This window comes from Amphiura filiformis, chromosome 1 (genome assembly GCF_039555335.1).
Source record: "Amphiura filiformis chromosome 1, Afil_fr2py, whole genome shotgun sequence".
Taxonomy (NCBI): Eukaryota; Metazoa; Echinodermata; class Ophiuroidea; order Amphilepidida; family Amphiuridae; genus Amphiura; species Amphiura filiformis.
Genome location: NC_092628.1, coordinates 45203105 through 45225680, shown reverse-complemented (window position 1 = coordinate 45225680; position 22576 = coordinate 45203105). Strand labels below are relative to the sequence as shown.

General features: G+C 36.1%; 2 protein-coding genes across 3 annotated transcripts in view; one reads left to right on the top strand and one right to left on the bottom strand.

The window, feature by feature from the left end:
- Positions 1-781: 781 nt before the first annotated feature.
- LOC140160847 (uncharacterized) lies at positions 782-1357 on the top strand. Its single transcript, XM_072184171.1, has one exon. It carries the CDS (start codon positions 782-784, stop codon positions 1355-1357), a length of 576 nt encoding a protein of 191 aa, XP_072040272.1.
- Positions 1358-6315: 4958 nt separating this feature from the next.
- The window catches only part of LOC140166338 (uncharacterized), a 155155-nt gene continuing 138894 nt past the window's right edge, over positions 6316-22576 (bottom strand). For both annotated transcript variants that reach the window (XM_072189781.1, XM_072189789.1), the window contains 3 exons: positions 14418-14618; positions 12524-12636; positions 6316-7404 (listed from right to left, as the gene is read on the bottom strand). In XM_072189781.1, the coding sequence (XP_072045882.1) occupies positions 6456-7404; positions 12524-12636; positions 14418-14618 (1263 nt within the window). In that variant the 3' untranslated portion in view covers positions 6316-6455. The remainder of the gene's footprint in view (positions 7405-12523; positions 12637-14417; positions 14619-22576) is intronic.

The following is a 22576-nucleotide window of genomic DNA, read 5'->3' as shown; positions in this document are numbered from 1 at the left end:
TTGTATAACGGTCTCCAATGGAATGCTGAGATGAATAATTTTTCAGGTGACACTACTTATCGTGAAGCGAAATTTATCTCGAAGTTTATTTATTTAAAAACCTGGGGATTATTATTATCAAAAATATATCAATTCAAGATCATTCTATGCTGTGACTGGTTTTTTAATGTCTATACCACAAGCATTAATAGGCCTGGGCGATGTATGGAAGTACGACAAGGAACTATTGGTTTGTGTGCCATCTAAAAAGACTACTTTTAAAATCACTGAAATTGACACGGTTATGAAGCAAAAAAGTACATTAAAAAGTACATTTTGGGAGTTGATGCTTCAAAATGATATATTTTCTCTCATTAGGCCTATGTGCCATTTGTGTTGAAACATTACCAAAATTCTACCTAATTGTAACTTTCAGCTTCGAGGGCGCACTGCAATTTTAAAGTATTTACGGTTCAGTGCGTTAAAACAAGAAAAATTCTCAGGTCAACCTATATCAAGATTTTGATCATTTTGGTATCTAAATCATCTAGTTTAATCTGAAATTGTTAGCGTTTGACTGTGAGAGTTGAAAACTGTGTTATAGACAATTAGTGATATTGGACCTAGAGCATTGGTGTATAAAAAATTGCAACCACTAAAATAAATTCGAGCGACGTAAGAGGTAGAAGTTTCGAAGGCAGATAATAATAAAAATATTATTGAGTCTTCATACACGCTCTCGGGTCATGTGCTTGAATCAGCGAAGAGCCACAAGTATCTTGGCGTCCACCTATCTACGGACATGAAATGGAATACTCATATTGATGCAACCACTGCTAAAGCCAACAGTATGCTTGGTTTTCTCAGGCGCAACCTAGGATCTGCACCAAAGAGAGTTAAGCTCCAGGCTTACCAGTGCTTGGTTCGACCCCACCTAGACTACTGTGGATCAGTTTGGGATCCTTTCACTGCCACCAATAAACACAAGATTGAAATGGTCCAGCGCCGAGCAGCACGCTTCATCACTAACAACTATAGCTGGGACAATACAACTTCTGTCACCGCCCTCCTTCAACAACTTGGCCTACCAACCCTGGAGGAAAGGAGATACATACAACGCCTCACCAACTTTCACAAGATCATCAACAGCCAGATGGATGTAAAATTACCTCCAGAAATAGTCACCAGGAAATCAGAAATCATAACTAGACGTTCAAAACCAAACTACCTTCAGGTACCCTTCACTAGCATCAAGTCCCACAAGCACTCTTTCTTCATCAAGACCAGTCATGATTGGAACGACCTTCCGCAGCACATCACTAACATTGCCGAGACTAAACAATTCACTGAAGCCCTTAGATCCTTCAAAGGTCAATAATCTGCTCATCCACCTCTTCCAAGCTGAGTGTTGTTCCAATAGGAGCTGATCAGCATTTTATATCAAGATCAAGATCAAGAATAAGCAAGTTATACTGTCCTTCTTTTCTTAATTCTCTCCACGCGGGTGTTGACTGCAGACGACAAGTTTAAAAAAAAAATTAAAAATAAAATGTCAGAATTGTAAATTTTCATGCCCATATTTGGAATCAGCATGAAAAATACATTAAAATGAGTACAAACAAGCCTAGTATTGGTTCAATGGTTCTTAAGACAGCTTGTGATATTTTGAGAAAATATCTCAAAACTTGGACTTTTTATGTTGAAACCTATGGCTAGCATGCAGAGTATTAATTGAATCAGTGACACCTTAATTTATCGTCAAGACGTGTTTTTAAAATGAGGATATTACAATGTTACCTTGACTGACATTGAGGAACAGCACATTTCCTCTGGCATTTGATGGCCTTTTGTAATGTTACAATGGTGTAGAAATCTCAGATAATTGGATTGATTAAACATTTCATATGGATGAAGGGATTGACAATATGCTATTCCAGTTGAAATCCATACACCCCCTGCGGAAAACATACTGTAATCGTTCACACAGGGAGTGTGAATTTCAAATGAGGTTATCAGAATGTGTGGGAGATGAAGGCCGTGCTCTTCCATAGAGGTGTATGGATTTCAATTGGAATAGCACAGTGGGGGAAACGACTGGTGATGTGTCGCAAAAATTTACCATTTTTGTATAATTCGTAGCACCAGTATCAAGCTTGCGTCAATCACTTTTCGTTTGAGGAATAAGGAAAGGACAATTGATGTAAAAAATGAATTAAAATCATGCTGTATAACGGTGGAAAAATTTATATATTGACTTTTGTAAATCACCTGAATATTTTCTCATACTGAAATTAAAGTTAGATGCTTGATTGATAAAAAAAAAGTTGATCAGGTTTACAGTAGAAAAGTTTTATCAGCCTACTTTTACAGTATGTTACATATTAGGATATTCTTAGTTGTTTATAATGTCTGGTATACGTATATAGTATGAAAATCAGATTGTCTCTTCACTTTTGTATGTGGATTATATATAGTTTTAGGGGCCGTTTAACAAGCAACAAAATAACTAATGTTTCATGCCCAGAAAAAGCCTTTGGTTGTGGGATTATGTTTTATCTACGTGAAATTGTTTAACATTCATAAACTTACTTTTCCCTACCCACATGCATATTCAATCTTTACATTTCTCCACAGAGTTAAAGCCATAATGTGTGATTTGCTCCACAGCGACGCCCTCAATTTTCTCGAATTTCTACTTTTTGCACGATTGTAATGCGCAATGGTATACTAAAATACCATGTGAAAGACTAAGCATGCAGTGGTTTAATTACAGTTAATTTTAGCATTTTTATAATAAACCGAGAATCCCTGCATGGTTTTATTCGCCAATTCCCCAATAGAGTTCCACAGTACTGTTAAGGGATCTAGAATGAGCGTTTATGGCGTTTCGACAGTATTTTTTGTGGGACATGAGAGCACCTCAGAAGTATCGAATTGCATTCTGAATACGAAGCATGTCTTTCTGATATCAAATAATTTTCATTTTTTGAAAATCACGATATAATACAAATTTTATGACAAATTATTAAAATTTGATATTTTTCAAAATTTTGATATATAACAGTCCTCGAAATAAATTTTATAAATCTAATGATTTCTTAAAGTGTATGTAGCTGGGAGGAAAAGCCGATGATCAATTGAAAATTTTGACCTTTTATATTGAAGATATGGATTTTTTCCCAAAAGACCTATTTTTTTTTTGGTGTTTTGGGGAAAAATCCATATCTTCAATACGAAAGGTCAAAATTTTCAATTGATCGTCCGCTTTTCATCCCACCTACATACACTTTAAGTATAAATCAGCAGATTTATAAAGTTTACTTCAAGTACTGTTAAATATCAAAAATATCAATTTTAATGATTTGCCATAAAATGTGTATTACATTGCGAATTTCAAAAATCAAAATTATTTGATATCAGAAGGACATTCTTCGTATTCAGAATGCAATTCGATATGTCTGATGTGCTCTAATGTCCCACAATAAATACTGTCCAAACGTTCATACCCCTTCCTTAAGCGGATGTCTTCTTTCATTTTTCATTTTACCTGATTATTTCTGCTTTAAATGATCAGAAAACCTCCTTGACAGTTGTTACTGATATTATGTAATAATTGTTTTGCAAAGAATAACAAAATTTGACCGAAATCATACAGTATGGCTTTAAGCAAGCTAATCCAAAATGTATTTACAAGTATTTCAATAAAAAACCTAATATTGCAATTGGCAAGAATGTTTATTTTTACATCGTGTTATTAAAATACAATGTTTGGTTGAGAAACGTGAAAAAACTGTTCTATTGATAGTAATATACGACAATTATAGGCATATAACCTTTTCAATTTGAAATTGAATTGTGTTTGAGACCTTTAAGTAAAAAAAAAACAACAACGCTGAAATAAACGACACTGATTTTCATTACTCTGAACGGAAATAGTAAACTTTAAGCTTACATAAAATCTATATTTAGTATGCATATGCGCGTAAACACGCCCTCTAACACTCCACACACGCACCCCACCCCACCCCACGCACGCCCCACCCCACACACATACACCTCATGCACACTCATCATAAAACAAAAATACACCACGCGCGTACCACCACCACACACACCCCACACTCTAACACACACCACACATATTCTTTTTCAAACGCACATCCATTCTCCACCCCTCCAACACACCCGAGTAACGCACATAAACTGCCTATGGTGGTATATTCATAGCAAAAAACCCGCGGCCCCCGCGCGGAGGCTGCGATTCAGAAACTATTATAAAACATTGGCGAGGAAGCGACGGCGATGAGCGCAAAAACTTCCATAGTCCAATGTAAAACCTTGCTTTTGATTTAGGTACACTTTTAGAAAAGCCCCGCAGGGCTACTAATGTCAAATGTCTACTTCGCGGCTTCAGCGCGGTTTCCCTACGAATATACTACCATCAATTATACCTGCTGCTGTGGTGTGAATAAACAAGGAGGTAAAGTGTATCCAGTTGCGGGAAAGATACCATTGTATTCACATACCTTCCGCACATTTGTTCATTTCGGTAATCTTGACCTTGATTGATTGTTGCTGTATGTATGCTCCATCGTCTAGAGAATTTTGTACAAAAACTACCAATAGTGCATAACAAACCGTTGTGCATTTAGATCTAAGTATCGAAGTTACACTGGCAAAAACTATTGAAAAAATAATGCTTGTAATTTACAATCAGTGGTATATCTGTTGGAAATAATCACAACTATAGTACAGATGCAGGAACAAAGTAAGGCCCATGTCACTATGGAAAAAGCGGAAAATGGCCAAAATCTTGTTTTTTTAATGAAAATTTGTTATTTTCTTGAAGAGGTTCATTAGGTTTGTAGAAACTCATAATATACATTTCATCTTGTCAAAACTTGACAAGATGAAATGTATATTATGAAAAAAAAAAATTTGTTATTATTTTTACAAATTTTAAATTTTTTTAATATATTGATTTTTAAATTTGATTTGTAATTTTTTGGCGAATTCTGAAAATTCAATGTTATTAAAAAGTTTTTGTTCACACTTCAAATGTTTGCTGTAAATGTTTTATTCAATCTTACTTAAACAACTGTGAGTTTTAAATACCTTCTGTGGTATTACACAATTTTTTGCCGATTTTAGATTGTTTGTACAATTCTACAAACCCGTTTGCGATTTTACAAAAATTTGACGATTTTAGAGGCTTTTTTAGCAATTTAGCAAAATGTGTGGCGATATTATACCACAATTTTGACGATATCATGCGAGTTTGTATTTGCAGGCGATTTCGTGTTTGTTCCTAGTGACATGTGGCACAAAGGCACAAGAAAAAAACATATACCTGAATATCAATACAGGGATTGCAGTTAAATGTCCGACTATACTCTATCCGGCCTGATCTGTGAAATTAAGAATCTTTGTCCCTTGTAAATTAACTATCAGTAAACCGTATGGCAGTGCTTAAACATACGCATCTTCTTGCGCATTCTTTGAATGTGATATTCCTAGTTACAAAGATTTGCAATGAGTCGTTTTATCTTTTTTTTTATATATAATCACATTGAGCATCTAAATTGTATAATGTATTCATTTTTAGTTTCTGTAGTTGATGACATCACATCTAACCAATTAAAAGAAAGAATTTCCCTTCAGGAATCGGAAACGAATACGCCTAGGCAGATCTCCACAAAAGACGGTTAATCGCGCTCCACACACATTCTCGAGCTTGTCAATGGGACTAGCCCACCGAACATAGGAAGAAACAATAGAGGTTATCCGTGTTCTATGAGCTGCATATCCTATCAGCGACTGCTATATACCTTGTTTAGGACTTTCAAAAGAAGTACCTGCATGTGCAACCAAGACTATTTCAAAATAGCCCGCCCAAGTCATGCTGGTATCTCCGAGGTCGTGCATTGAATTGGTCTGAATGAGGAATACTACGGGAACCAGCGCCTTTTGTTAGAAGTCACACATGAGTAAAGTGGATAACCTCTATTGAAGATCAGGAAACTGAAAATAAAAGTGTACTAATGCAAAAACGATAAAACGACCCACGTGTGCATTATCAGAACAGTTGTATTGATCGAGTACTAATAGGTCACATTTCAGGCCAAAATGAGTATCGTCAAAGTGTTTTGTACATTATAAACATGATAAAGTAAAAACTGAGCTAACATTTTGATCAATACCTGGCAGCCATTACATAGGCATTATTATCTCTCATGCATGGTAACCGTTGTATCACACTCCTCGACATCATGATGCGCCAGTATAAAAGCGCCAAAATACAAGTGTGAATATATTTAATAATACGTAAGGTAGAAATGGTGATTAATTGCCGATAAATTATGGCTGCTCTTTGCGTTAGCAGTTTGACATATCTTTATGTTGCCTCTAAGCATATATAAAGGATGATAATAATGATTAAGGCAAAAGATAAGATCGGTTACAAAGAGGTTGTTCAATTATATTTTCATGCCATTCAGCTTCCTAATAATATACCCCATTTTGGGGCGTCTTCTTGGCTTTCTATCCAGGCATTTGGCGCCCAATCTCTTCAAGTCTCGATTATCTTGACTCTGATCAGCAATATCAGAGAACAACAATCCTAAGGCATATATTTCAGTTTGAGTTGTGTACGTCGTTGTACCTTCAATTAGCTCAGGTGCAATATGTAACATGAACTGGAAACACTGCTCTTTTTCCGACGAACTAAGCTGCAGCGGGTCAGGTAAGTCATCCAAATTTCGCGCGCTATCTAAATCGATAATCTTCGCTTGCCATCGGGAATAACTATTCATTGGTTCCCGCCATAACAACACATTGTCCATTTTCACATCACAATGAAGGAATCCCTTTTTATGTAATGCATCAAGGCCATTGGCCATGTCACGACAGACCATAATCCAATCACCATCCGATAAAGGCGGGTCACCATCTTCTAAGGCACTCTGCACCGTAATCGGCGCTAATGTTGTATAATCCCCTACGAACTGTACCACAACCGTAGTTAAGGGATTATGATCCACGACACCATAGAGTTGAGAAAATGCGTCGTGGTTAGTCACTGCTTTTAGCGCCCTTACTTCACGCAGTATCCACTTTTCAGGTTCCACCTGATTTTCAGGAAGCACCGTTTTTACAGCCACCAAATCCCCAGTGGCTTTTAATCTCATTAAGTCCACTCGCCCACAATTTCCTTGGCCTAATACAACAGGCTCATCCTCTCCCTTTGTGACAACCTCTAATTCGGACGGACTGAGGACAGGACAGTGAGCTTTATGATGTAATTGTCTGTCATTGCTGTAGATATGCTTCCGTTTGGTTGAAGCTTTGGATTTTCCTTTACTTTGGTTGGATTTGCTGGAGCTGGCAGAAGATGTTCGTTCGATTATGTCATGTTCTTTTATTGACCTGTAACATACAAAAGAAACCAAAGTGGTATGAATGTTTAGCATTCTAAAATAAATATATGGCAATATAAGGGGATGAATTGCAATAATTATAAGCCCTGGGGTAGGAATTGTTGGCAAGCCAAAGGGGTGGCAAGCAGTTTCGACAGGTCCAAAAAGAGAAGCAAGCATTTTTGACATACATTGACGGAGCAACTTTCAAATAAAACGCTCTAAACAGGCTTAGGAAACCACTACACTGTTAAAATGAATATAGTTTTACAGAGCCCACTATTTGCTTAATCAGATGAGAATGTTTTATTTATATTTTAGCCAATCAAATTGTTTATAACGCTTGGAAAATGACTGTTTAGATGCTTATTAGCTCTTATTTTGATATAACAGAAAAGGGGTATAAGGTGTACGGAGCAAATCCAAATTCATCATTAAAATTTACGGCAGCCTTTTGTCGGCAATATATTACCGGTAACCTCCTTTAGATTTTTACGCAAGATTGGGTCACCATATTTTTTTGTGATCTTTGTGTGACCCTTTCTTATTAGATTGACTGCCAGTCAGCCAATTTGTCTCCCAACATAAATCAAAACAATTCGCAACTGAACACAATAAGCACATTGTAAATATTTCGTCAATGCACTATAAAGAATTGACCGTAAATCATTTACCCAGCTGCCAGTCTTATTACCCTAAAATGTACCCAGCTGCCAGTCATTTTACCGTAAATTTAACCCAGCTACCCGTCATTTTACCGTAAAATTTATGTGAATCTTCCGTTTTAAGACTTTAAACAGTATTGTGATATTTACGGCAAATTACTTATACCGTAAATTTTAATATTAAACCCGTGTTATTTTTACTGTAAAATGACTAACAGCTGCACTTTATGGTAATTTACTTTTTAACATTTTGGTGAAATCATCAAAATTGCAACTGTATATTAAACTCCATTAAAATTGATGTGGAATACAAAAATATTTTGTAATTTAGTTCTGTTGTTGTTGTTTTGTTGTTGTTGTTTTTTTGTTTTGTTTTTTGTATTTCATGCCCGAAAACGGGCTTTTATTCAAATCATTTCAATCGTTGCAAATAAAACAGTACAGTAATAATACAAGCACAAAAAAGAATATAAAATACAGACAAATGCCAGAGGGGTAAAGGGCTCAACAGACTACAGATTTGATGCAGAACACTTGGAGTCTGCAGCGAGCTTTAGTTGATAATTATTTAAAAACACAATATAATGCAATATTCACCACCGGGCCGGTTCCGTTGGTTTATTTTGGGTAAAATGCAAATACGATTTACTTGAAATACACGTCAAACTTAAGGGCAAGGACCATACAAAACTGATAACCTTTAACAGTGTGGGCGTGTGTTAAAATTTGATATTCACTATCGATAGCATCTGCACTATATATATATATTTATATATACTGTATTATCTTCTCATATTCGCTACCCAGGTGTGAACTACCTTCACATGAATATGTATTTTAATGGGGTTTTTAATCTTCTCAAGGTCATTTTGAATCGCGTATGAATATTCAAATCACTCCATGGTTAAACTTTCGGATGCATTAGTTTGGATATTTGAACATACTTTCGGTGCAATAGTTTGGGTATAACATTAGTTTCCAATCCAACTTCAGTCAAGGAGAGAGCAAAGTGAAGCTTACATTTTATATACGTAATATTTAACCCTTGCCTTATTGACGCATTTTTCTGGTTACATAAGTTGCTAAAGGGGGACTCATCAACTACTGTGGAATTCCATAATACCAAAATATGTTTGTCTACCAACATGTGCCAGATTATGTCAATATGACGTCATAATGTGAGTGCACTCTCGCAAAATTTGGAATTCTACAATTCTGGAAAAAAAATGTTGGCACACATTGCCCGTCTTTTGGTATTATCTCTGCCCCTCGCTCCCCAATTCAATGTTGGACAAAGCCATGTTGTCATCAGGTCCGTGAGACCCTCCAACATTGAATGATGGGGAGTGGGATGAGATTCAGGGAGGGGGAGTCTGTGCTTTACATATATTGCATGCATGTTTTACCGTCCGCCTCTCCAATTTTGATAGGGCACGCATTTCTATTGTTTAGTACAAGTGTGTCAACTATTTTTTTCCAGGATTGTTGCTAACACATAGGCAAAAAATCATGCGATTTTTGGTCGGACTTATAAATGAAAGAAACACACTAATCTAATCCAACTATCAAGTTTGCGTTCAATATCCCTTAGAATATTTGTAAGCGTTTTTGTTCAAAGGGATACAACCCCTACTTCGGCCTTAGTAAGACATGGGTTACCGTTAATGCCACACAGTGTTTTTGCACAGTGTTATCGCTTTCCATTTAAATAAAAACGAAAGCACTATTAATTGTATTATAGATGAGTTGACTTCTGACGTCAATGCCTGGCAGTATGCATACGCATCATCACAATTTCCATTGTTTTTTGCCTGGCAGTATGCGCGCGCATCGCATTTTGTTCAGGGCTCGTGTTTTTAAAACTCCCGCAACATTACAATAAGGCTATTGAACAGTGTATTGGTTGCATGGGGTTCACTCAAGCATACCCGTCCCTTGCCTTTGTTGATAAACATTGAGGTCAACTCATCTAGGCCTATAGAAAGAGCCACCGGTACTTATCGGGGCACCGGTAGCGCTGCAGGACAAAATTAGACGTTGTGCCTAAAATTATTTTTCTAAAATAAGCAAGATTGGCGTAAGTCATTTGGGCACTTATTCAAGCGTTTGTGTGCCCCGAAAAAAATCTGTTGGGGATACAATCCCATCCCCCCTCAGTGAGATATTGGTTAAAGTTTAATGACCGTTGTTATAGAACTCTCGCTTTACGTTCTGATTTCATTTGCGAGGTGAATAAATCTTGTACGTGATTTTCTAACTGATTATTATCTTTCCTTCTTGCGCGTGTGTCCCAGATATAATAAGAAATTGTCCAGGTCATGCACTGGTTTGATCAAGTAGAAAATTGTACTTTCAACGCACAAAAGTTTGGTTCCATTATTTACTTTTAAAAATATATATTACTAACCCTCAATGAAGCTCTTTGAAACTGGAAAGATATTAGAGAGATGAAAGTGATACTACTCGTATTATCTTGATTTGGACGTAGTGATAATATGATTTTTTGGATTGGTGGGCAATGCAGCTTAGGCAGACTATTTTCGAAAAAAACATTACCGATGTAGTTACCTTTATCACAGAATTTGATGGAGCCGGTTAGAGTTTTAAGACAGATTGTTCCCCAAAATGTTAAATTTTTTACCTAATGATACTTTAATTTTAATTTTCATTCTGCCTATAATGCAGTTTCATTATTAATGAATAGATTTAGCTAGATTATTATTTTATTTTATCCTTTCATCTATCAAATCCAGGTTCGCAGATATTTCAGTTGTACTCAGTCTCTATGCGTCTTTCTGTCCCTATATCAAAAGTACCATTCACGCGCTTAGTGCTTGGAGTGGCTGAACATGGAGTACCAGTTATTTTTACACCTGGAATCTTCATCGTTTGAGAACAAAAGCTATACAATAAGGTACAATATTGCCAACACCGTGGTTAAGAGGGCGCTTTAAATCGCCAAATTGGGCTAGATAAGTTTATAATATAAGATCGTTTGCTATGGCTTAATGGGTTTCGGGAAAATTTGGATATTTTGGAAGTATTTATCACTAGGTATTGCACGGTTTTTCACTGAAGTGTTCCTCAGTTGGCTTATTTTTAAACCCAAAGTCATTAGACATCGACTGGGAGGTCAACTGTGGGTTCGCCACGGCTTTGTGCTTTTACTGCTTATATAGAATTGAGAGCATTGACATCGCGATTCGCCGTAGAAGTAGTGATGTAACCAGTTATACCATTAGCGATAGGTGAAAACATCGCTATTCAATATTCGCCATACAAGTGATGATGTAACAGGATTAACTACCATAGCAATAGGTTAAAACAACTTTTTATTATATCGCCCGACACATTCAGGTTGCACTCAATACCTGTGTATGTCTGTAATCACAATACCGCTCTTCTTTAAAAAATAAAAAAAAGATTTACAGCGTACACGTCTAGTGCAGGACAATACATTCAACCATTGTTTTCAGCTATCGCTATGGTGAATAATCCTGTTACATCACTTCTTCTACAGCAAATGGGATGAGGTTTTACTACGAGGTCAAACAGACGTGCTCGTGACTATTGTCACTGATGGTCTCGAATCGTGAATATTAAGTTTTTACGTATTAAAAGCGTTGTTTGAAGCCCGTGGTTTGAAGTCGTGCTTGATGCCGTCGTGGGAAAGATTTTAGCCAAGTCAAAATGGGCTCGTGCGGTATAATGCATTTTAGTAGGGAGACTGGGTTGCATTGGAAGACTCAGGTGTGGAGTGAGGGCGGAGGGACTAATGTTTTGCTGTAAAATAAATTGTAATTTTATGGAGCCTTCAAGTTGGAAATGCCCAAATTGATTTATCTAGAAATGGCAAATTCACTCTTTGCTAATGGAGTATGGATTTATTCTGACAATCACGCAGTCTTGTAAATAACAAATGGTAAAATTGACTTCTTTGCAATGGAATGTGGATTAGTATACAAATTATTATATTTGACTATCTATTGCAATATTGTAAATACATTTTGAGCAATTGTAAACAATATTTCAAACAGTAAGATTATTCAACGCTTTTATTGTCTTACGAATATGAGCACAAAGCAGGCGAACCTTTAGACTATTTATAAAACGACCTTGTTTTAAAAGCTTGGAGTCAATATTCAGTGGGCAACTAACTGCAGATAAAGATCTTCCATGCATCTAGAATCTGTTAATGGATGCAGCGTCAAAGCCTATCCCATAAAAAAGTCAATCACTTATGCCGATAGTTGAATGAGATATACGTATATTGTCAATAAATCGTATAAAATAGAGTTCATTTTCAATAGATAAATTTTTTGAAAAAATACCAAAGGCATCCGGCAATTCAAAGTACATGAATAATTTAGTCCTTCCTAAATAAAGCAAAAGAGAACTGGTTAACAAATGCATATCAAACGTGGATATTTATTTGGAGATATACTATAGATATTCGTGACTTACCCCTTATCTTTAGAATCATGCCGTTTTCTGCCAGAATTATTCGTGGACTGTGTATCACTAGTAGTAAATTCTGATCCCTCACTTTCAACAGAATTGTTATTTCTACGAAGTCTCTGCAAAATAAATATATAAATTTTTTTTAAATGTAGATATTTATATAGCGGTTTATGCCGTAAACAGCCTCAAATCGCTTTACTTTTATTCCGCCGTCATTAGAATATGTCGGAACCACGTTTGCAGTCTACAAGTGGCGCAGGGTTCATCAGTACAACGACTGTGACTACCCCTAACAGCTTCCCATTGCACCTGGGTGGTGTGAGGCAAGCGAGGCAAAGCGCCTTGCCCAAGGTCGCAACACGGTGGTGGGACGGTGAATCGAACCGACGCACGTCGAGCAAGCTCTCAGATTATGAGTCCAAGGCCGTAACCACTGAGCCAAAGTGCCCTATATACAATCACCGTGGAAACAGAACTGGGGAAATACCCGACATGGTTTGATGCTTAATTACATAAAGTTATCTTTTGTGTATAATAATAAAGTAAAATCAATTTTTATTTTGAAATGCTTATTCAAAATATATCAAGTTATATCACTATATTTAGATCGCTGACTGAGTATAAATCGAGTCAATATAAAATGTATAATAGTTTAACATCGAAATGAAATTTCAATCAAGTTGGTATTTTGATAGCAACCAAATATTACCAAAATAGATTCCGTATAAATTTATGTAAGGGGATAAATAAAAGGTCCTTTTAAAAAGACATTACATTTATCACTAAACACAGAAAATGATGAAATAAAAATGATTGAAAATCAGTAATTGAATACTCAGGCAAATACGGAAGTCTATTATCAAATTATATTAGATTTATTTAAGTAAAATGAATGGAGCATATAAATTGTATCGCCGGTACTGGGTGGGTAAACTTCTTTTCATGGTCTGTACTTTTTTTATTCATCAGTTAATTGATATCGAATCAAAAATACATATGATGACTTAAAACAGCTTAACTTGACGAGATTTCTTTAAAATCAATATTTTTCTAATCATTAAAAAAAACAGTCAACATTGTTCACGCATCTACCCTTCCCGACCCCCCCCCCCCCCCCCACACCCACACCCACACACAAACACCACACCCCCACAGATATATTTGCTTTCTATAACTTCAGTCGAAGAGAGTATGGATCATGATACATAATAAGAATCTTCCTTTGTGGTCAGCTTGGCTGAACCAGGAAGTCCACAGGGTCAGCCAAGGTATGTACATGTATCTAATACACGAGCCCTATCCTTTACTGCAGGAGATAATTTTTTGGATGTTTTAATTCCAAATGGATACGATCAAAATTCTTTTGGCTTTATCCAAATCGAAGAGGAGAGCCAACTTTAGTCATTAACGTGCAACCAAATTATTTTGACCGTTGCAATTCTGATAGAAATGGTGGTTTCACCATAGGAATGGTGTACACTGTAAAAACAGTGTCTAGAAATTAAACACTTTTCTAAACACAATTTTGCCTTCACGTTTAGAAGCTAAATTTCATGTGTCAAATTTCTGAACATTGGTCAGTGATGGTATTCAATTTCTAAACATCTGACATCCATATTCTAAACATAGCGTTTCTTAACACATTCTTGCTTCGCTTTCTAAACACTGTTTTTGTAGTGTAGTCTACCACATCATACTGACTGGGATGCAGCAAAGTACGAACATCCTACTTTCCATATTTGGCATTGTTCTGGGACTAAACTTGTGGAAACAAACTCAAGATATTTGCCACAGTCTTTGATGATTCTATATCCACGATACGTCCCATTGTTTATAGAAACATTTAAAAATATTATGTCTCATCTCGTTACTTTTATGATTTCACAAATATACAAACCTGCACTCTGCTTTGAGCTTCATCTCTTTCTCTTCGTAATTCTTTCAATTCCGCCTCTGCTGCCTGCAATTGACACTTTTGTCGTTCTACCTTAAGAACGAGATACAGAAAGGTTTTCTCGATGGGTGCGTCCTTAAGGGTTGGTTCCTCTGAAGCAAGTTGGGTTAGAAGCTTATCAAAGTCAGGTTCCATGCCGTTCGGCTGAAAGATAAGATGATAATCATCACAAATTGTTAAAATGATGTAATGTGGATAGATTACATTATAAAGCTATTTTGAGATACATAAGAAAGGCATTTCAATTTGAAAACATTGTTATTACATGTATAATAACTCAATGTTTTAGCAGTTGAATAGAAAATAAAATGTTATTTACAAGCGTGCTTGCACAATGAACAAATCAACTATTCTGATGTCTATTGAAAACGCTTTTATTTTTCATGGCTACAAATATTTTAGAAGAATCAAAAAGTTCAATATGCCTTTAATTTAATACCTATTTTGATGCTATATCGTAAATTTCAGTGGCACTTTATTGTGTCTCTTTTCATAGTAATCATTGACAGAGTGGCCTTTGTATACTCGTGATTCTAAATAGGTCTTTTTCGCGCTTTCAAATCAATGTCATTTATAAGTCAAAACTAATAACGATCAATAGCAGATATTGAAGTTTATTCACAAACATGACCTTTCATAATGATTAAATAATGATTTGTGAAAAGTGGCGGCTACAAATATTATTGTATAACAAAATTTATGCAATTTTAAGAGCAATTTCACTTCATATATTTGTGCGTGCATACAATTATGTTTCTTGCATTTGCTGCTTGAGGTTTGACAAAACAAGTGTCACTCCTGACCACACCCATGTTGTTTTATGCATTAAGAGTATTGACGTTTTATTTATAGTGACATGTCGAAACAGCTCAGTGTACCATTAGTACTGTGTACTGTACACTGTGATGTTCCACAAGTCATCGTTTTGATTAATTACGGTAAGACATGAATCTAAATAAAGAAGTACTCAGACAATGTGTTGTTACATTAGTCATGTTAGTAATAAGGACAAGGTGAGCTAATGGTACTGTTGTCCCAGAACATTCCAAGTTGCAGTTTGTATGATTGGCATTACAAGTTCGAAAATACTGACATAACGACGTAAGCCATAGGCCACGTAACTCAAACAAAAATAGTTCTTACACAGGCTACACTTGTGAGTATTACCTTAGGAATTCTAGGCGTGTCGCATGATACACCAACGTAATTCTTACGTGTATTCATTTGTGAGTCAAATACAATTGGAGTACATGAATTGAATCCGTCAGCATAATGCTTGCTGTAGTTTCTTAAACAGAGGAGCTGTTTTGTTTTTAATCTCGGACAGCATACGTGATTTTAATGTTGCCATTGTTCCTCTCACATGAGTAGTAAGCACTAATGGTACAGTTTTCAGATAACATAGTTTTCAAAGGTATAGAACATTTCCGGTTGCAGTTCATATAATTGAGTTGCCAGTTTGAAAATACTGACATACGCGTATAACTCGAACGAAAATAGTTTTACATAGGTTACACTTATGTGCATTACCTTTAAGAATTCAAGGTGTTTCGCATAATATACCTACACAATTATTATTGTATGTATTTGTGAGTCAAAAGCAACTGGAGTACTTTGTTTTGACAACAAAGGCAGAACTGAATTGAATCCATCAGCATTGCATAATGCTTGCTTTAGTTTATTCAAAAAACAGCTGTTTGTTAAAGTCAGACGAACAGTAGCAGCCGACGTGATTTTGATGTTATTATTGTCCGGGTTATTTTTCCTTTCACAAGCAAATTGTACCGGTGATTATACTTTGAGCTTTAAAATCAATGTGATATAAGTCAAAACTACTTAAGACAAATAGCAGATATTTTGAAGTTTATTCACAATGGCCTTTCATAAATAATGATTTATAAAAGTATTGGTAGCTACAAATATTATCAAAACATTGTTCTAGTATATTTGATTGAATTATATACACATTTGAAAATACTGACATATACCACAAGCTACGTAGCTCGAACAAAATAGTTTTTATACGCAATTATTTAGCATTTGTATACCTAATATAATTGGTTTTTGTTTTTAGATTCGGATAGACAGCAAGAAAGACGTGATTTTAATGATGTCAGAGTCAGAGTCCAAAGAAGGTATTTTTGAAAATTGAGTTACTAAATTTATCATCTTACACAAACATTCGGCTATCATATACTTAAAACACAAAGGTCTAGCAGACTTGGTTCTAAAGTTATGAAGTTTTGTGATGTCTATTTTCTTATGTATTTTTTTACTTTGTATTATTTGCCTTTATCTCAATTCAAAACTCCATAGACCAGATTATGTCATATCACATATAATAATGTGTTTTGCACGAGCAGTAGGACAATGTGAACTAACGGTACAGTTTCCAGAGAACATAGTTTTCAAAGGCGTAGAACATTTCCAGTTGCAGTTCATATAATTGAGTTGCAAGTTTGAAAATACTGACATAGTTTTACATAGGTTACACTTGCAAGCAATTTTAGGTGTGTCGCATAATATACCTACGCAATTATTGTGTGTATTAATGAGTCAAATGCAACTGGAGTACTTTGTTTTTGGTAGTAAAGGTAGAATTGAATTGAATCCCATCAGCATTGCATAATGCTTCCTTCTTTAGTTTATTCAAGAAAGCAGCTAGTTTTTTTAAAAGTCAGACAGATAGCAGATTTTGATATTGTTATTGTACTTTCCATTTAAAATCCATATTCCCCCTGTGGAATATTTAGCTAAAGTCTTCCACAGAGGGAGCGTGGGTTTCAAATACTCACTCCAGTTGAAGATATAGGTAAAGCCACAATACGGGGGGAATATGGGTTTCAAAATAATTGACCCACATTCCACCTTGCTCGCACCCGTATAGATTCTGCATATCGCACAACTGCACATCTTTGAGCATCATCGTGAGTCTCCTTGGACAAGTATCACGCTTTGTTATGAGTGTATTTTGAAGAGCTTGTTTCCAAACCATGTTAAGTCCACAACCACATGTTGCTCATTTACTTGTGTAATACAATCACAATTACTTTGACAAGTTGCAACAATGAATTGTAACATCAGCAAGCTATTATTTACCCCAACAATGCTGCTTATTTGCAGATTATTGTTCTCATTTGGGAACCAAAGGCCTCACACAGTATTGTTACTGTGCATCCATCCACTGTTTGCTTTGTAATGGTGCATCCAACTGAAATTACTATACCTATAGCATCGCAACCCATATCGCACAGGTAAATCAGAAACATTTGTTTGTGGACTTAACATGGTTTGGAAACAAGCTCTTCATTTATTGAAGATCAGTGGAGATTAAAGATTGAATATTTCATTTCAAAAACACACTCCCTTTGTGGATGACTTTACTACAATCTTCCACAGGGTACGACAGATTCAAATGGAATAGCCAATCTTGTTTTTGGGTGGCATTATATGAGCTTATTTACACTCAATCGCTTTACGATAGGGATCGCTTTACGATAGGGACCGCTTTTGAACAAAAAATGTCGTTGTGTATTCGTAGAAGTGACGTAATAATCGGATTAACTACCATAGCAATAGATGAATGCAATTTTCGACTCTATCGCCCTGCACTACAACGTTCACGCGGTACCTATGCATTGAACCATATTATGCTGATCACTCGCACCTGTAGGATTAGTATCTTTGAAAATAGCGGTATTGTATTCAATCTATGATTTCAGACATACACAGGTGATGAGTGCAACATGCTTGTAGTGCAGGGCAATATAGTCAAAAATGTATTCATCTATTGCTATGGTAATTAATCCGATTTATTACGTTACTTCTACAGGGAATTGATCCATTGGCTCGACGCTTCTGCAGATTAAGGCATGATAATGTAACGAACATGCGCTATAATTAAAGACCGAATTAAAAAGACAAGTTTGCGTCTGACGTCAGGACAAAGGCGCGACATGATTGGTTGCTGACCTGCGCAGTACAGCATATTTGGTCTGGTTGACAGGACGGCATACGCAAACTAGTCTTTTTAATTCCGTCTTCAATTATAATATCACTATTGCAAAATGCGATCGAGTATACATTCAGCCTTACACGTATACTTTTCAATATGGAATCATCCCCATTACATTACGACTAATATGGACAATGTCCGTATTGATGATATCAAGCACATGTTATTAAATGTGACGGCGAAATCTCATTAGATGATTATCATTACACATGGTAATACGCCCACTTTGAGAACATGACTACTTAATGGCAATACATCAATATAATTTAAAAGCAATAAACACTTGATACGTGTTATATTTAACTATTCTTACCTATACCCTTTTAAGTCAGTAGATTTTTGTATTATTTCTAAAAGGACATCGAAATATAGCTAGTTAATAAATCAACATGTTACGTTGATCACGCTTTGTTAGGTAAAGTACGCTGACCGTATTTATAAAAGTACAATATGATGAGTCTGTGAGGTTTTGTTTTTGCATCTCTTGCACAAAGTATATGGTGAACCATTTAGTGCAATCTCCATTACGAGTAAGTTGCTCCAATTTATTTCCACTTTGTGATTTATTTGAGTTTTGTTAAAGCGTGTATTCGACAGACTGCCATTTGAAGAGAATTGCTGCATCGCGTATCAGATGCCTTGGGCGATAAAGAACAACTCGCTGTAAGAACAACTCGCTGTAAATAGGGTAAAACTAATTGATTAGCATTGTCTAGCATCAGCGACCATTTTGAAATTTAAAGGGCCACAATCATATTGTGAAAAACTGAAAATTTATAAAAGTACAAGTCTGTGAGGGTTTTGTTTTTGCATCTCTTGCACAAAGTATATGGTGAAACCATTTAGTGCAATCTGCATTGCGCGTAAGTTGCTCAAATTTATTTCCACTTTGTGATTTATTTGAGTTTTGTTAAAGCGTGTATTCGACGGACTGCCATTTGAAGAGAATTGCTGCATCTCGTATCAGATGCCTAGGGCGATAAAGAACAGCTCGCCGTAAGAACAACTCGCTGTAAATAGGGTAAAACTAATTGATTAGCATTGTCTAGCATCAGCGTACATTTTGAAATTTAAAGGACCACAATCCTATTGTGAAAAACTGAAAATGGTGAACTGAACACGAACACAATGAATGAATGAATGAATGAATGAATGAATGAATGAATGAATGAATGAATGAATGAATGAATGAATGAATGAATGAATGAATGAATGAAATATATCACAGCTTCACCATAATGCCCAAACCTAAGGCTTAAAAAATTGTTTGATTGGTGTAACCGATTTCTATCATTCCTTTTTACTTCTTCTTCTTCTACTTGAGTTTTGTTAAAGCGTGTGCGTATTCAACGGATGGCCATTTAAGAGAATTGCTGCATCGCGTATCAGATGCCTTGGGCGATAAAGAACAGCTCGCCGTAAGAACAACTCGCTGTAAATAGGGTAAAACTAATTGATTGGCATTGTCTACCATCAGCGTACATTTAAAATTTTAAAGGACCACAATCCCATTTAATTGTGAAAAACTGAAAATGGTAACTTGTGTACAAACGCCAAATCTATATTTAATACGGAATAAAATAAATATAAAGTTGGTATTTATAAAGCGCCTTTCACATGTGCACATGTACCAAAGCGCTTTGCATTTATTACGCTGTCATTAGAATATGTCAGCTGCCATACAATGCCCAAGGCATGCTTATACCTTTGGGCGGCGCTCAATGGACAAAATTCATAACAGCTCCCCATTTCACCCCTGGGTATTTGCCCAAGAGCACAACACGGTGGTACCGCCGGGTTTCGAACTCAGAGCTGCGTGGCCACTGTGCCCTTGAATGCAATAAATGAATGAATATATCAGAGCTTCACCATAATGCCCAAACTTAAGTCCTCGTCTTCCTCTCCTCCTCTTTGTTCTTCCTCTTGTTGGTCTTCAGCTTCACCACAATTATCGTAATCCTCTTTTTCATCTCATTCGTGTTCATCATCATCATCGTGGTTAAGATCTAACTACAAGAATCGCCATAAGTAAATCGTAGATTATTCGTACTGAAATCTAACAACTCGAGTACCACCCATACGAGCTTAACACGGCTTCTAGCAGCAACCCTTTTCAAATTGTGATACACTTTCTGGCTCTAGGGCCCCAAACCCTATAATTTTCCATTACAAACAATCGTGGAGATCGCCAAAATGATTTGATTAAATCAAACCGCCGCGCCGGTGACCCTAAAAGCATTGTCTGTATCATGGCTCTGAACATATTTGTGTCAAATAATACAATCATAATTGGCTGTGCAGACATTCATTTCCTACCTCTGGCGCAAAACTTGTGTCAGGGTCTTTTTATAATATAGATCATCGTTTACCAGAATATCAATCTTTGAACTAGGACAAATAATATCTTGCAGCAAATTCCACCTGTTCAGCATAAAAAGTAATACCAGCACGGTGATTTGGTTGTTATTCTCGGAAGATCAAACGTTTGACCTTTTTATCGAACAAGTGTTCTGATCTCCTTTAGTATAGATTCTTTTTCGTATCTCTTTGTTGTAGCAAAGTTATGACCCAACAACCCGGAGATATCCTTTAATAGCCAACAACTGGCACAAAACATAACTCTCCTGTTATTTCTGATTTCATCTGACATCAAATCTTCATGGTTGGAAAGTCACTGATCAAAGGTGTCTACACTTTGCGGCATAGTTTTGGTAGCGGTACAGCTGCGTACTGCTGAATTACTTCTGTATGTACATTAGGGCGGGTCATAAATAGGGAAGGTTTTTATTTCAAATCGGCCATGGCCAAAAGGTGTTCCACTTGACCCCACTTGAACAAATATGCACTTTAAAAAATAATTGAAGTGGGTCTTCAGACCCCACCACCACCCTTATTCCGCTATATACTGAAATATGCACATTTTGTCAGATATTCAAAGAACAGATACATAATGAGAGGACATGTTACTTCAAAACGTACATTTTATCCACCCAGAAGCACTTTTCAAACACAAATTAATCATCTACTATAGAAAATAGTCTATATACAAAATTTCGTAACACTTTGTATGCTAAGATGTCCAATATTCACCAATATCGCATAAATATTACACATACAAAACTGGGTAACTTCTAATAGCATAGCCATGACAAAATTAGGTTGATGTATTATTATCGGACTTGCTTAAAAAGGAATCAAATGAATCTGTAGCTGTTTATATGTGACCCATCATGACAAAACCCGTCATACGTCGCCACTTTTGAAGATACATCCCAATAAACATTACATTTTATATTTTCATGGAAAAAAAATGAGCAAATATGACAAATGATATTCCACTCATATTAGCGGTTTACTGTTTACCTTCAGGGAATCAAAAGTCTTTTCAACCATTTTTGTGTATATATACTGGACCTTATAAATTATCCTTGTATACTTACCTTTCAACACGTTTAATGTCACTGGTGATGCAAATTATTGTCACCTGACACTACACTTGAAAGTCTTTCTTTGATTCAAATACTGGCATTAAGGCACGTGATCGGCAGATTTGACGAATGTAACCATCCCTTGCCTTCTGCCCATATATATTGTGAACTACATAGGGCATAGAATTTGACAACAATATTTGCCAATCTTGCCAGTCCAACAATCTTGTCAGTCTCTGAATGGTAACTTATTGCCATGCAAAATAAAAAAAATGCCATTGGAGTGGTCTACCAAGGAACATTTGTTGGTTGGCGAGCAGGTGCAACCCACTACCTACAGATGTTCCTTGGTAGACCACTCCAATGGCAAATTTGTCTTTTGCATCCATCATGGCAATGAGTTACCATTCAGAGCTTTGTTTACTCACTATGATGGGCCTACCACAGGCCCAACCTCATTTGGTGGAAAATCGGTAGTCAACTCAAAGATCACCTATCTTCAAGAGACATTGTTGATTTCAAACCAATCCGCAATCCAGACTTCCCCATTCCCCAAGTTGGCATCAAAAACTCTTGTACAAATTTTGTATGGCAGTGATCTCAGGTAACTGGCCAGAAGATCTACTCAATGAACCAGGTGGGCTAAATCATTCATGTTG